The sequence below is a fragment of the Eublepharis macularius genome, chromosome 8 (assembly GCF_028583425.1).
Source record: "Eublepharis macularius isolate TG4126 chromosome 8, MPM_Emac_v1.0, whole genome shotgun sequence".
In the NCBI taxonomy this organism is placed as follows: domain Eukaryota; kingdom Metazoa; phylum Chordata; class Lepidosauria; order Squamata; family Eublepharidae; genus Eublepharis; species Eublepharis macularius.
Window position 1 is genome coordinate 102,752,151 of NC_072797.1, and position 16,908 is coordinate 102,769,058.

A 16,908-nucleotide genomic window follows, 5' to 3' on the forward strand; every position below is an offset into this window, starting at 1 on the left:
CACCTGAACTGAGAGAAGAAACTTGGGAGTTGACTGCTCAACAGAGATGCAAATAGGTCTACTACTAATGATCAAATCATGGACATAACCTGTTGGAAAATCTGCAGATTCATGGGCAATTCACTGAGTTATACGTAATGGATACTGAGCCAATCTGCTATTACATAGTTTGTGCCTCTGATGTGTTCTGTTCTCAACGATGTAATATTCCTCTCTGTCCAGGCCAGGAGAATGCACTATTCCTCTTGGAGACTGTCTGATCAGTCCCCATGACAGGTGATGAGTGCTTCGGCTGTGATATTGCCTGTTCAGATATACACATCCTGCCCAACAAGGGTATCTGAAAATGTAGAACAGCCAGCCAGTTGTGGGATAACCAGAATCCTGTTTGGTAAAAGGCACAGAAACTACTGATTAATATTTCTACATGGTCTCTCATTAATTCTCTGTGGAGGACAGCATCCGTGCTTGTTTTAACAGTTGAAGCCATCTGCTCAAAAGAGATGTGGCAATGCCATTGGCTTTGTTGCTTGTTTCCAGATTTGCCACCTCTGAATGATTCTGAGGTCTATCTAGATCCTGATTTAATAGAACTTGGTCTGCAGTTGCCTCTATTTTTTTTACCAGGAGGACCTCTTGGTTCTGAACTTGGTTAAGATGGTATGAAGGTGAAACTAGTTATAGGAGGAACCTTTGAAGTACTAGCCCTCTTTTTCATTTGCAAAAAGCACAATTTTCTTCTTGTCCTTAGGTCTCCGCCATGATCTCATCCAATTTATCACTGAAAAGCCTGTCCTGAGTATTGGCACATGAGCAACATTAGTCTTAAAAGTGGTGTCAATTGGCCACTTACATAGACACAAATAACATCTAGTCACTACTGAAGATGTTATAGCTTGTGAAGAAAATTTCATAGCAAGCAGACCAGAGTCCACCATGGACGTAAAAGCCCTCTTTATCTTTAGAATATTTACATGTGGGTAATCTACAACTATTTTTCTTTCATACATTAAGGAAGTTCACACTAAAAGTGATATTGCCAGTGCTGTGGCCTCCAGCTTATGGAATAGCCGTAGTTCCATTTTCTAATCTTTGCAGTCCTTTAGGAAGCCTTCTCCATCCTTCAGAACTCTGACCAAAGTACGGACAGCTGCTATTGATAAATCAGTTAATGGGAAGGAATACAAACTTTTGATGTGCCTCAATGAGAACCTGGAAGAAGCAGAGGCATTCCCTTATTTCTTCTTATAGAAATTTGCACACTTGCAAGCCACTGAGTTGAAATGAAAAAATGTATCTTCAATGCCTAAGGATCCCTCATCTACTCCCTACTTAGAAGGCTTTTAAGTAGAGATCTTAAATTCCAATACCTTCATTATCTTAAATAGTAAGCACTGGGGAAATAAGCCTCCTTACACAGGGAATCTTTGGGGAAGAGAGTTCATCCTCAGAATCTCCTTCCTAACAATGTCATTATTTGATATGTCAGAACTGATAATCAACAGTGCTGATCTGTATGAGGGCTAGTGGTGATAAATGATTCTTGGTTGGTCTAGCCCCTTTTATGCTGCTTTGGCAGGCCATAATGTACCCAAGCCTGCTTGCTGAGAGTTTCCAGCTTTTTTGTGGGAAGATGAAACAATGTTTGCCATGTTTCCCCCTCTGGGACTGATCTTTGTCCCTTCTCAGTTCCTTTTCAACAAATCTCCTAATCCAGTTTTGACAGTGGAGGAAATCTCCTCTTTCTCAAAACCTGAAAGAGAGAAATAGTTTTCTCCTGATTCCTCTGGGGAGTGCAATGGGCTACTGTCTGTTTTCCTCAGCTCTGAAACACACTTGGTCCAGCCACTGCACTGTTTGAACATGCTACCTAACTGGAGTCAAAAATGGCCACCAGAACTAAACCTAACTCCATGAGGTTGCAGCAGTTTGTCCTGTTTTGGGACTCAGTCATTTTGGCTGCTACTATGCACATTGGGCATGGTTTCCTAAATCACAACTTGAGAATTAGTGTGGTTAAACTGCCCTCTGTCACTTCCATCATTTGCAGGTGCTTTGTTGACTGCTGTGAAGTCATTGCCTCAAAGATGCAGCCACTGGTTGAGGAGGAAGGAGAGAGAAAAAACAGGAGAACAGAGGGAAGTTTTTTAAAAATAGGAAGAACAGTAGAGACAAATGAGACAAAACACAAATAATTCAAAAGCAACCAGAGAGTTACCACTAAAAAAATACACAGAGTAAGGCTAGATATGAAGTGGACCTTCTTTTACTCCCTTGTTCTCAAAACAGATGTAGGAAAAGAACTGAGAATGCAGGTTCTATCCTAGGAGGTGACATACGTTCCAAACAATTTCCTGCCTCCAACATACCAGGAAGACTGTACCCAAAATCCAAAATTATGCCGTCCATTCTGGATAAGCAAGAAAGAACATTGAAGGCATATGGGTGAAGGGGGCAAGATATGGGTAAAATGTGTATATTGCAGTACAGAAACGTATTAGGAACTATATATCTTCTTTCTCCTTTCTTTTCTTTTTTCTTTTTGTTTGCTGCTCAAGATCTTTCATAACAAGTTTTTTGACAAGCTTTCAAGGATTAATGTTGATTTTTATTAGATACCTCACATGAGATCGGTTCTAGACCAGAAAAGCTTATGCCACAATAACAGAACAATTCTAAACAAAGTTATACCATTTTAAGCCCACTGAAGTCAAACCACTGAAAGTCTTTAAGGTGCCACAAGGCCTTCTGTTTTTCCTGGAATACTAAAATTCCTCTGGAAATAATTTTTCTGATTTTTCTCCCTGGAAAAAATACTAGGAGCAGTAATTCCAACTAAAGAATATGGCAATGAAAGGGTAAATTGTCTATATTTTCTGAAGTTGCAAAGGTGGCATGCACATGGCACACACCCACACAATGATTTATTCCCAGCTGACTCTATTAGAATCTATGTAAATGTCAAGACAATGATCTGTCGCCTTTTATAAATTAGTACTCCTGCCATCTCATCTTGCCTCAGAATGTACCTTAGCTGAATGCGACCCCAAATTTTCTTTCATCTACTCATTCAATAGGATGCATTTACTTGCAGCACTCTGATTTTTCCGTTCATAAGTTACTTTTCAGTTTTAGAACTATTTTATGGAAAGATTTCATTCCAGAAAGAAATGGCTTTTTCTTGCACTTAGTTCTCAGTTCACATTTAATTTTCTTTATTCCCTTATAGGCAGCCTAATTGCCATAAAAATATGAGGGCAGAGAAGAACCTTGATTCAAACAGCTTTTTAATGCTATTTTTGTTTTCAGCTTTGCAATCAAATTGCATGAAACACAACTTTATAATAAACTTTATAATTATAATTATTATTAAAGTTTCCTCTATATAAGCTCATTTCTAAAATATTGCTCTTGGATAATACATTAAAAGTACAACATGATTAAAGCGAAGAATTTAACAAAAATACATTTTCTTGCTTAAAAACTTCTATTTATACTCATCACAACTTGTCAAATTAAACAAGATTTTATACATTTCCATAAGCTCTTCCAGTTTTAGAAATAAATTAGCCTTGCATAGCACTGCCACTGAAAACACTAGCTCCAGTTTAGCACCAAAGTCCTTCTACTGTCAGATCTGAAAAGGAAATGTTTAAAGTTGTTTAAAACATGTTTAAATTTGGGGTAATTATTTACAATCAGTAGGTTAGACCCAAACCATGGAATTAGATACAAAGATATCCTTCTGTGTACAGACATCATCTTCTACTCATGAAAAGAATAATTCGGTAGAGAAAAGGGCACATTTAGATTCAATTAATTCGGTATGAATTTTATCCCTTTGAATTACAGAAAAATTACCCTAAACAGAAAAAATTGCAAACCATCCCCCAACCATGTGCTGTGTTTTCCCCTTCCACCTAAGAACCATATAATATGGTGGAACAAGGGCTCACAGCATAACGACATGTAAACACAGTGTAAGTAAGCAACATGTAATGGGAGATGACTTGCCATGTGACTTCCATTTTTGGAAGCAGTCCTACATTTTTCCTAACGACTTATATCTTCCTGAGAGAACTGCTTTTGTACTAGGGGTTAAGAAGCGAACAAAAGCAACCCGAAGAGGACAGTAGAAAGAACAAAGATAAGGCATATGTGATGACTGCAGTGTCCTTCTGGTCTTACCCTAAAACTACAAAACTTAAGTAGTAATTTGATATCTCCTCTATTTAAGATGGTTGTAATTGCAGCAATACAAAGGTGACCTTGGTTTTTCTTTCCTATGAGGTCTGCAGAGGACATAAATCAGCATCAAATCATGAATAAGCATTCTGTGTACCTCAGATGGGATATCCCAGATCAACCTTTTCATCAATCTGTGACATACCAAAAGTGTTGTCCAGAACAGAACTGCTGCTTGTTACCAGGTCTCAGGATACACACGAGCATCTCGTAGCTACAGTAGCAGCTAAAATGCTCTGCCTTAAAGCATGTGTCCACAATGTACTGCATGAGCAACACCCCGCTGTAATGCCACCATATGCTACCCTCCATTTAGGAACTCTGCAATATGCAGTTACCATATACCCTTGGTTGGACTGAACCTTCCTTCATGCAAGCGAAAAGACAATTCTGCTCCCAAGAGAACAGAATGTATAGTTTCCTTCCTGAAGAAGCCTTCTATGTCACTTACCATGCCCTTCTGTAAAGTCTAGTAACTCTGTGGAATAACTTTTGGTGGGCACAGGAGGCTACAGCAAGAAGGGGAGCAAAGCATAGATCCATTCTACAAGTGGAGCTCTCCTTATGATTCTCTTAGTTTAAGCCGTTGTCATCAGAATTGCTAAGTTTACATGTTACATGACACTAGTGTATTTATGATGCCATCTGTTATACAAAGATGTTTAGTCTCTTCTTAAAAGAAAAAATGCCCAAGAACCAGCAACATTATTATACCAGAGGAAATGAAAAGCAAACACCTGCCACCTCCTCAAGATCCAAGCCACACAGAAAATGTCCACAGCTACTATCAGAAGTCAATAGTGACTGAAGTTCAAAACAGAAAAGAAAGGAAATTAAGGAGGTCATGTGCAGGGAATAGCATGCAGTTTTCATGCAAGTTATCCAGTATAACAATGTCACACACATTTTTATCTGCATGCACATGCACTGAAGCATACACATGTCTGAACATCACACATAATATGCAGATTGAATGAATAATTTTTCCTACAAAAAGTTTTTTTATATGGAAACACTATGACTTTTTATATGAAACTACCCTGACAAACAAGATGACAGTACAAGCCTGGGACCGTACAATAAGCAGAACAACATATATATTAGGGCCACAGAATGGAGTTCAAAAACCAGGAGCAAGAAGAAACAATTGTACCTATGCAAAAGGGAGGGAAGGATCATGTTGGATGGGTTGCATGACAAATTTTCAGAACAAAAAGTTCCAGCACACCTGCATGCATATTAACTCCCAACTATTATTATAGCACCTCCACCGGTAGTACAACCCCATCAAGTACATATCATAACATGTTTCAATAAATTAAATGACTAGGAAGCATCAGAAATATGTATATAGGAGAATGCTAATTACAGCATAAAGGTGAGAAAGGGGCCTCATGAACACAGTATTCAGTATTACTTCAACATATATTACACATAAAATTAGATTTCATGAACATTTTAACAAATCCTGTATTCTCACGAGATACGCAATACAATTGCTAATTAACAACCCTAGCAAAATCTTTCAGTGTAGATTACAGTAACAAAATAGGGGGGGAAAGGAACAGTCCAGTACCTAAGTACACACAATTAAGGCCCTTTTGCTTTTTGTAATGCTGAAGTGCACATAAATGAACACATGACTGGAAACCTCAAAATTATAGCATTCAAGATAAGACATTTTTAATAATACACAATAGACTGTCTGTAGTACTTCAAATAAATTAAATGCCTAAGTCTCTAAAGAATTAAAACAATGTTAAAACATACAAACTTTGAGTTTCAACAGGGAGGTTTTAGTTTTCATTCTGCTGATATGCTTGTAAAGTCAATATAGTGTTATTTACAGAAGTATGTTTATCATTACGTATTACTGGAATGGAGATGTAAATGAAGACTAACTTACATAGCTCCATTTGTGTAGACTGTGTCACTTCCCTCCACATACTGCACCTGGGCTGGGTATACATGCTGTACTTGCTGTACAGTTTGTACTTGCTGAACCTGTAAATATAAGAATCAGGCACTTTGAGACGTTTCCTACTTGGCATTCAGGCATCCAACACCAAAACTGGTTCTAATCATGGACTGTGAGGCATACAGGATTTGAGAGAGAAATCTCAAAGGGCTGATTCACCCTAGTGGGTTCACTATTTGGTGAATGGAATATCAAGAGATTGATGGCATGTATGAATGATCCATAAAACATTCACCTCAGACAGAACTTTCATATCACTTCAAGAACAAAGTTTTTAAATGGAACTACTTTCAGCTTTTTTTCATCAAGTATAAAGCATATGCACTTGGGAACCAGCACTAAAGCTGAAGTTATACACTCACTTTACTAGAGCATAAAGTTCTTTAAAGCCATCGGGAGTTATTTTTGCATTAACATATTTTGAATTGTACTTTAATGTTTATTAGATATTATGACAACTATACAGATTTGCAGAAAGAAAACAGGTTAATTTGATAATATGTCACGGCTTTCATTTAGTCTTTTAAATTAAAATAAAACACTATAGTGCAAATTGGTACCTTTGCAAAAACTTTTCTACTAAGCACATCTTTACAGATCATCATTAATCTAGTCTGCTCTCGTATATACTCAAAACAAGAGAGATTCAGACTTTTCAGACAAACAAACTTGATGAATTATGAAGAGAGGAAATAGCAATTTTGGTGTGTTTTTTTCCTTCAATAAAGGGATGCACCAAATTAAGAGAGAAAAGGCAAAGGATCAGTTCAAACCATGCCAAACTATAGGTTGCATTATTCATATAGTCTGCATGGTTTAATCTTTCAAACAAATCAGGCACACCATGGTTTAGAGATACCTGATTTCTTATTACTCTCATCCCTGCAGTGGTCTCTGGAGGTAAAATTATAACAGTAACCATGGCATGGCAATTTAGGTATTGGCATTGTGATCTGCACAAATCATAGTTTCCCAAACCATTTCAAACCACGGCTTCTAATTCTGGTGTGCTTTGGAAGTGGAAATCATAATTTGTCATTTTGGGATAGTGCACAAAATCTTCTTTAACCATGGCTTGGTGTGATGTCTCAATTAAACTGAAATATCTGAGGAATCTCCACCCCTTAATAACGGTCAGGTGTCTTTGGGGAAAGAGTGGCTGTGACCAAATAAATATATTTTTGCTTTTAATGATGAACTCTGAAAAGAAACTGAAGGTTCCATGATCATTTATCTTAGCTATCCTACTTCATAGCACCTGTTTTTAATGTCACAGACAAAGAAAATGACTTTGGAATTCATATCCATATTTACTGTGTACTACAGATGTATGAAATGAATTATAACCCCCCAAGATCATCCAGTATCCTTAAAGATAACAAAACTAGTAAATATGAAGCCCTGCCAACAGTCTATTACTCATACCACTTTTGGGTCTGGCAGTAAGGACTGCATCCACAGGGTGAATGATTTTCTAGTGCTTCTTGAGTGCTTTTCAATTATATGTCTCTGCCACTCTAATTGGATTGTGTAAAACTGTCACCAGGGAATTTCATCTTCTCTCTTTTGCTATTGACTTTGGCCTTTTAAAAGCCTTTAACAATGGATTAATACAATTTCTGCTTTGATTCCCTATAAAATCTTGTTTTTAAAAACAAATCGAATGAAACATGGAGATTCTGGTCATACTGTTTATTAACTATTGAGATTTCAGCTCATAGTATTGAGAACTGGAAGCAGACAGACAACACAAGCTCAACATGAGCGAAATATACACACACAAACCCCACCCCAATGATAACCAACAACCAATAGGCACATGAAGCTAGAATCCTTATTTTGCATTAACTATATACAAAGTAACTTATTTACAGTGCTGTGATTGGACTTTATTGTACAATACGGATTGCTTGCAGCCAGCAGAAAAACAGTCAATAGCAGTGAGGGCTTCAGGAGCCTAGGCTCAGACAGAAGCTCAGTCAGTACATAACATCCCTCCCCCCTAAGCTTGGGATACCCCGCTCCAATGGTAAGCTGGGGGATGGCGAGTCCTCTGGAAGCTGTGCAATTCCTTTGAAGTCCCAGGCACACTGGCTGGAGTAGTAGCTCTTGTAGCGGGCTCTGTCCTCTTGGCAGAGGAGCCCCCGTCGCTTTCGGCAGCTTCTGCTCCACTCACTGGTGATGGCTGGTCCTGGTTGACCTCGGCAGGAGAGTCCCTGTGGTTTTCGAGTGCTGCAGCTGGCTCAGTCCCTGTGTCTGTGGCACAAGGGATAACGTCACTGTTCAGGACCTGCTCTTGCTCTAGCCACTGCTGTCGAAGCTGGTCGATGTGCCTCCTGAAGACCTTGCTGGCAGCATCGGCCACTTTGTAAGACACTGGTCCAGTGGCCTCTATCACGGATGCCAGGAACCAGACCGGGCCACCCCCATAGTTTTTGGCACCTGGCTGGAATTTTCTGGGCGACCCATCAAAAGTTCTGCAGGGAGTTATGTGCTGCCAAAGCAAGAGTTCAGTTAGCTGCAATTTCAAGTCCCTGTGACCTAACTTGCGCGGACCCCACCATCTGTTCTGCCTGTCCGTTAGATGGGTGGAATGGTGCAGACATGACATGCCAGATGGCGTTGTTGTTGAGGAACTTCCGGAACTCTTGTGAAGTGAACTGTGCACTGTTGTCAGATACGATGGTGTCTGGTATCCCGCGGATTTCAAAGAGGTGCCGTAAGGAGCGGATAACAACTGTGGATGTCATAGCCGACACTGGAATGACTTCCAGCCATTTCGAAAATGAGTCCACAACGATCAGGAAGGTGAGTCTCTAAAAAGGCCCAGCAAAGTCTATATGGAGCCGCGACCACGGTGCGCGCATTGTCTCCCAGGAATGCACAGGGGCCTGTGGCATGTCGGTGCGAGATTCCTGGCAGGGCTGGCAAGTCTGGACCCAATTTTCAATTCATAAGTCCATCCCCAGCCACCACACACAGCTGCGGGCCAAAGCCTTCATCTTCACAATCCCTGGGTGCCCTACATGAAGTGCCTCAAGCACCTGCTGCCATAGCCTGGGCGGAACAACAACTCTGCTTCCCCAGAGGAGGTAGCCCTTGTGAACTGACAGTTCATGTTGGCGGGACTATAGGGCTGGAATTTCGAGTCCATTCTGACAGTTGGCCACCCCCTCCACACCCAATTGAGGATCCTGGAGATTGTGGGGTCCTTGGTGGAATGGGCCGTGAAGTTCGATGTCAGGAGGGGCGGCTGTGGCAGGTCCTCTATTTGCATGACCCGGTAAGCATGAGAGGGATCAGCGGCAGGGCCCGGTAGTGGCAGGCGGCTGAGGGCATCAGCATGCCCAATGGTTTTGCTCGGCCTGTAGAAGAGCTGGTAGTTGTAGGCTGACAGAAACACCAACCAGCGCAGCATCTAGGGGGATATGACTTGAGGGGTCTGCCGGTATGAAGCGAAGAAGCCTAGAAGAGGCTTGTGGTTGGTTGCGATTTCGAAGTGATGCTCGTAAACGTAATTGTGATTTTTTTAAACTTCTGCAGCCACAGAGACTGCGACCAGGCCTCCTTATCGATTTACGCATAGTTCTTTTCTGCTTGCAACAATGTCCTTGAAAAGTACATGACAGGGGTCTCCCGCCCATCTGGCATCTGGTGGTTCAGGACTGCGCCAACTCTGTAAGACGAGGATAACTCCTCGCAGGTGAGGATAAGCAGCTTGCATTCATCAAAGTGCATCAATACTGTGTTAGATGACAGGAGATCCTTAACAGCGGCGAATGTGAGGGCGTGCTTGCGGCCCCAGGTCCAAAGGGCATTCTTCTCCAGAAATCCATGTAGTGGCTCCATTAGTGATACCTTGTGGCAAGAATGCATGATAAAAGTTCAAGAGCCTTAAGAACACATGTAGCTCCTGCTTTGAGCAAGGTGGTGGTGCACTGGTAATAGCTCGCACCTTGCTGTCCATTGGGTGGAAGCCGTTGGCATCGATTAGGAATCCCAGGAACTCGACTCATGGGAATCTGAACTGGCACTTCTCTCTTTTTACTTTCAGCCTGGCAACCTGGAGATGGCAGAGAACTTCTCGAAGGTGGCCGGCGAGCTCAGAGGAGAATGTCCCTGAGAGTAGGACATCATCAAAGTAAGGGATGACTCCATAAGTCCCTGGAAAATGCCAGAGACCACGCTGACCCCGAACTGCAGCTGCTTAACCTTGAATGCTCCGTGGTGTGTCACGATGGTCTGTGCTTCCGAGGAGGCGTCATCCACAGGAAGCTGCTGGTAGGCTTGCGCCAGGTCAATCTTGGCTAAGGTCTTTCCTCCTGCTAGAGATGCCAGGAGGTGGCTGACTACCGGCACCGGGTATGCATGCTGTGTAGAGCCTTGTTAATTGTGCACTTGTAGTCTGTGCAAATACTGACTACTCCATTGGCCTTGATGGGTGCGATCAGTGTCTCTCAATGGCGTGCGATATCGTCTCGAGAACTTCTTGTGCAATTAGGTGCTCTAGTTCCTTGTTGATACACGGATTGAGTGCGAAGGGAACTTGACGTGCCTTCACACGGGTGGGCAACACTGTTGGACAGAGGTCAAAGGAGAGGGGCGGACCTACGTAGCATCCCAACGAGCCATCAAATACGGCAGGAAACTCAGCACATACGGCTTCGATTTCAGGTTGGTTGATTTATTGGAATCCAGTAACATGGATGCCCAAAGCCTCAAACCAATCGCGTCCCAGTAAGCTAGTGAGGCGCCCCTTGACTATGACCAGACAGAGGGGCCCATAAAAGTCCTTGTAGCTGATTGCGACTCGGCCAACTCCCACCACTGGAATTCGACGACCCTGGAAGTCCGTCAGGGTTAGATTGCATGGCTAAAGCTATTGGTTTTTCCCTTTGGGGCACACTCAGTTGAAGGTGTCCGCGGAGACTATAGAGAGCGCTGACATGGAATTGACTTCCATCTCACATAGCATCCCTTCAATGTGCACCATGACACAGATCTGGTCTTTGGTGCCCGTTCTGGTGTTCAGGACAATGGTTCTGTCAGAACACTCAGTCACTGAGTAGCATTCTTCAGGCCGGGGGAAACCCTTCCCTGACGGCCGTCATTGGTACAGAGACTGTGGTGGAGATCCTCTCTTCTTGGTAGCTCTGCAGGCCCGTGTGATGTGACTTCTCTTTCTGCACGCTTGACATTCAGTGTTGTGGAATCTGCAAGTTCTTCTTTCATGGTTTCCTCCACAGCTGGCACATGGGGATCCACTATATGGAGGCTGTTTGGAACGCTTGGCTGGCACTGCTTGGCTTAGGTGAAACTCACTATCTTCTTCGCTCTCGAGGCACTCATGGTGGCCAATAGCAATGAGGGCTTCAGGAGCCTAGGCTCAGACAGAAGCTCAGTCAGTACATAGAATCATAGAGTTGGAAGGGGCCATACAGACCATCTAGTCCAATCCCCTACCCAGTGCAGGATCAGCCTAAAGCATCTCTGACAAATATTCATCCAGCCTCTTCTTGAAAACACTGTTAACCCAAACATTGTATAGTATGACACCTGTAGATAAAGTCAGTTTCTAACATGAAGTTGCCTGCAAGCCTACAGAAAGTATACCAGAAGTGTTTTTTAGAAAAAAACACATTCCTTTTCTGTTTCTTGCATTTTTGTTTTGAAAAGTACACCGAGTTTGTATATTTTCTATTCATGTTCTTAACGTGATCTACAGAAGCAGATTAAAAAATCAAAAATATTCTACATCTGAAAACGTAAGAACACTGGTAAAATTTAATATACCTTAAAAAAAAAAAAGGAAAGAAAAAACCCACCAAGCTGCCATTTCAGTTAAAAAGTCTATTTCTCACAAGACAAATACACTCACAAGACAAATCAGATGTTGCAAATCAAATTTTCACACAGTTCTCACTTAATGTAAAATCAAGACTGCAGCGTTCTCCTAAATTAAATCCTGATAACATGGGAACAATAGATCAGCAATTATTCCTGTAAGTTCACATAAAGATGGCTTTCCCAGAGTTTAAACGTAGATAAGGAGGCAAGAATTTTTTGCATAGTACTTAACACACTGTTGAAGTGGGACTATATTACTGGAAATGATAATGTATAGCAGGTAAGATACAAGGAGAGTTAGAAGCAATGTAAGTTGCTAGTGTAAGTGAGCGACCCTATAGGGGGTTCTACCCTACCTGCTTATCATATAAAGTCCTTCCAGCTACAGCAGCACAAGCCTGCATTAAGGCTGCAAAGTGCATTACATCTGGCTATTAATATAATCAACATTGCCCTCGCATTAGTTATTTCCTACATCTTTGATTTCAATATCATGACGGACTTATTTATCACTCAGAATCCATTAAAAGTTAATAATTCCTTTCACAGATTTCAGTTGTGGCCTGAACTTTAAAAGCCACACTTTGGCAGTTTTTAACTTCAAAGTATGCTGTACAAGGTATCAAAATATGGGAGAAGTAGCTGAACAGGTGTGTTTTCAGTTTATGTAACCATAAATGGCAGACTGTACAGGCAATTTCAAAATATAAATCTGTTAAAGCATTTACCTCAATGTGTGAATCAAGTAAACAGTTTTTCAATCTGTAATCAGAAAATGAGAAAGAGCAAGCCTTCAACAAATTCTGCTAAAGATGTAAATTGGAACTACAGTGATAATATTAAAAGCTTTTCTTTCTTTTTAGCTTGTAGACTTATAGATTGCTTTGAAACCTGATTTAAAAGAACTGGCTATTTCAGAATTTTATTTAAACACAAGTATACTGATTTGTATGATGACTATTATTCAGTTATAAAGTGGGATCCTGCAAGGACGGGGGGGGGGGAAATCTAATTTCCCCTCTTCTGCTATTTTTCCTCCTCTTCTCTGACCATCTCTCCCCTTTTCCTGCCTTCTTATCTCCTCCTCACCCAACTACCTTTATCTGGCCTCCTGTTTTCAGCTTTCCCTCCTTCCCTCCCCCTGGCAGCCTCTACCTGGGAAAACTATGACCAAATTGTGTCATATCAGCTGCCAGGCTGAGTCCATTTGCATGGTGGGGAACTACAAGGACTTGTACTTTCTCCTATATCCCAGTCATCACACAATTCATTTCCTCTTTCCCTCCTCCTGAGTGGTTATTTGAACAGACAGACAGACAGATAAAGGTAGTGCCCTGTGCAAGCACTGAGTCATTACTGACCCACGGGGGGACGTCACATTACGACGTTTTCTTGGCAGACTTTTTACGAGGTGGTTTGCCATTGCCTTCCCCAGTCATCTACACTTTACCCCCAGGAAACTGGGTACTCATTTTACCGACCTCGGAAGGATGGAAGGCTGAGTCAACCTTGAGCGGGCTACCTGAACCTGGCTTCCACCAGGATTGAACTCAGGTCGTGAGCAGAGCTTGGGCTGCAGTATTGCGGCTTACCACTCTGACCCATGGGGCTCTTCTGAGATATAGATATAGATATAGATATAGATATATAGATACAGATACACACACACATACATACACACATCAATATTACTGTTTTGGGAAGGGCTAGCCTAAAAATATTTTCTGCAAATCTGGGGATTTCACCTGGTTTGCAATATTATAGCAAAAAAAGGCCCACTTTGTGAGCCTTCTGATCTGTACCAGAAGGTCACACTTTGCTATTAGATATATAATATTTGTATGACACTGAGATCTTTTAAGTTGTATTTTATTTGGCAAAGAGATTTTTGTACATGTTCTTTCAACTCCTACTCAATTGAATGAATTTTTATTTCCTGTTCATAAATTATCGCTTGAACAGAGCTGAATTCATGCTACATTTAACACATAAAACAATGTAAAGAAGATGCAGATAACACATCAACCTGTCCGTCAGAGCGCTGTAAATGAGCTAAATTTGTACCTCTACAAGATCAAAAAATAAATGATAAGAACCAGTTCAAGATGAAGGGAATGAGCCAGAGATCAGTTTATCTGCAGACAAACTGAGGAGCTTTCAATAAGTGATCTTTTGGACATGCAAATACATTAAAATGTTTACATTAGCCCCTATGTAGAATATCTGATTTTCTTGTTTATAATGAAAAATACACGATGGCCCCGTAAGTGTTTGTTATGAACAGCCAGAACACTTTAACGCATCTTAGAAAGCAGTTTAATAAGTTTTTCAAAATCATTTTATAACTTCTATTAGTGAATGTTAACCTCTGAACTACAGCATTTAAAAAATTCCAGTTTGTTCATGCTCTTTCTGTCTATAGGTGGATAGACAAGCAGCCTTTAAAGTTGTTTTGAATCAGTACAGCAGTACAAAATGGTGAGCAAATTAACAAGATCATACTTGTTCTTTCCCATGTATAGAAAGACAAGATGGATTACCAAAAATAAGAATTGTCACTAAAAGAAATATTGGGATATTTTAAGAATGACTGTTAGGAAAAATACAAGGTCACCAAAAGACTTAAGGTAAAAGGGGGGAAACAGAAGGATCAACTTAAAGAAGCAGCAGAAGAAAAACCAAGGAGACCCTAGAAAAAGAATCACAAAAATGTATGAGAAATGATAGGAAAAAACAGAAAATGCAGTAAATGATGACCAGAGAATAAAAATTATCTGACCACACTAATCCATGCTCTGATCACATCTCGGCTAGATGAACTGTAATGTGCTCTACTTGGGGTTTTGAAAACTGGAAATTTCAGTTGCTCCAAAATGTGGCAGCCAAGCTACTATCAAGGGTGGGTTACAGGGATTGTACCACCCCATTGCCGAAAAAATTGCACTGGTTGCCCATTTGTTTCCAGGCACTCAAAGTCCTGGTATGTTAGTTCAAGGTCCTATAGGGCTTGGCACCGGGATAACTGAAAGATTGCCTCTTTCCATCATACTGACCAGCCCAACTGCTTCCTCTCAAGCATTCCTCACTCCACCTCCACATTCAGAGGTGAGGTGAGTGGCAACTAGAGACAGAGATTTTTCAGTGGTGGCACCTCATCTGTGAAATGCCTTTCCCTTTGAGGCTCACTTGGCACCTACACTACTCTGAGACACCTTGCCCAAATATTTTTTTTACCCAGACTTTTAAGAGGTTGATTTTTTACACCTTTTAATAGACTGCTTTTAGCATGAAACATGTTTAAGATTAATTTTTGACTGCCCCACATTTTAAGCTGTTTAATGCTCTGGCTTTGTTTTTAATGCTAGGTTAAATTAATTTTAAAACATTCTGTTTTTATTACGTTTTATTTTGTAAGCTGCTTGGAGAGGTAGCACAGAAAATGTTCAAATAAATAAGTAGAGAAATTTGTGAAATATAAAATTTTTAAAAGACATGGGCATGGATTTGTATGGCACTGTTCCCCTCATGCTTCTCTCCAGCTACTGTGGAGGCTTTTCTGCACCATGGTGCTCTATTGCTAGTGCACAAGATCAATGAAAGCGCTTGTGTGCATGGAAGTGATAATGCAGAGGAAGCGAGTTCTGCAGCAGAAAATGCAGTGGCTAGAGAAAACAAATGAGGAACAATGTCATGGGATCTAAGCTATGCATGTTAACATTGGCAAAAATGAGCACTGGAGGAGAAAAATAAAAATTATTGGTAATTGTATCTGAAAGGAGAGAGAAGACATCTAAGATGAATAGGAGAGAAAAGACATACAGCATGAAAAGGGAAGAACTAGATGAAATGTTGGAGATCTATGTTTAGATCATCTGTCTTTTAAAGCTTCTAGTAATAGGAGCCACAGAAGCCCCTGATTTAGACTGAAGTGGTGTGTTAACCTTTTCCCCCAAATCAATTTCCCAGCGTAAATCCCTCCATCTTGAGTTGTTATTTACCCTCAAAGAGAAAAAGGACACTGGGGTCCTAATCCAATTCAGGAATTCCCAAAATTGCTTTCAATGGAATTTTTAAGACAAAAAAACCCAGATCTCCAACATTTCATCTAACTTTGCCCTAGCTGCATGCTATTTTTTTCCTTCCTGTTAATCTTGCTGCTATCTGCTATAAAGGGATGGGAGCTCTGATCACAGACCTCCAAGAACTTAAATCATTATAAAAAGCAGAAACAGCAGAATAGGATTTGAGATTGACAAGAAGATGAAATTCTCACTACGAGAATTCTCAAGGAAAGGAGAATATTGAAAGAAATGCCAAAAGGAAGAGCAACAGGTTTTTTATTCACAGTCAATGACTAGCACTAAAAACATCAATAAAGGGTACCATGGAAGAAAATAAAACATGAATAAAATCAACAATAAAATTATTCATAATACAATAGTATAAAATTTAAAATACTTAATGGTACAATAAAATTTGATATTCATTCACATAGCCATTTCCTGATCCTTAAAGCAAGCCATACAAATCTTGCTACCTGTTGAGTGATCTCAGGGTGCATGTCTGAAAGAAAACTTTGGCTACGGGTAAGGGGTAAAGTCAAGGAGAAAGGGAGAAAGTCACGAAAATGACTATACGCCTTGCAATCAAATATAACATGTTCTAAAGATTCTATCCCTTCCTCACAGCAGGGACAAATCCTTACCACATAAGGAATTTTTAAAACTTCCCTTTGAGGACAGCTGAGGGAAGAACATCCCATTGCACTAATGGGAAAATTTTCCTATATTCTTGGTTTGACAGGTTGAGAAAATAAGCCATAGGAGTCACCCTATTAG

General features: G+C 40.6%; 1 protein-coding gene across 1 annotated transcript in view; it reads right to left on the bottom strand.

The window, feature by feature from the left end:
* RFX3 (regulatory factor X3) overlaps nt 1-16,908 on the bottom strand; it is a 261,190-nt gene that overhangs the window by 107,081 nt on the left and 137,201 nt on the right. The window contains exon 3 of the mRNA XM_054986134.1: nt 6,152-6,249. Within this exon, the coding sequence (XP_054842109.1) occupies nt 6,152-6,249 (98 nt within the window). The remainder of the gene's footprint in view (nt 1-6,151; nt 6,250-16,908) is intronic.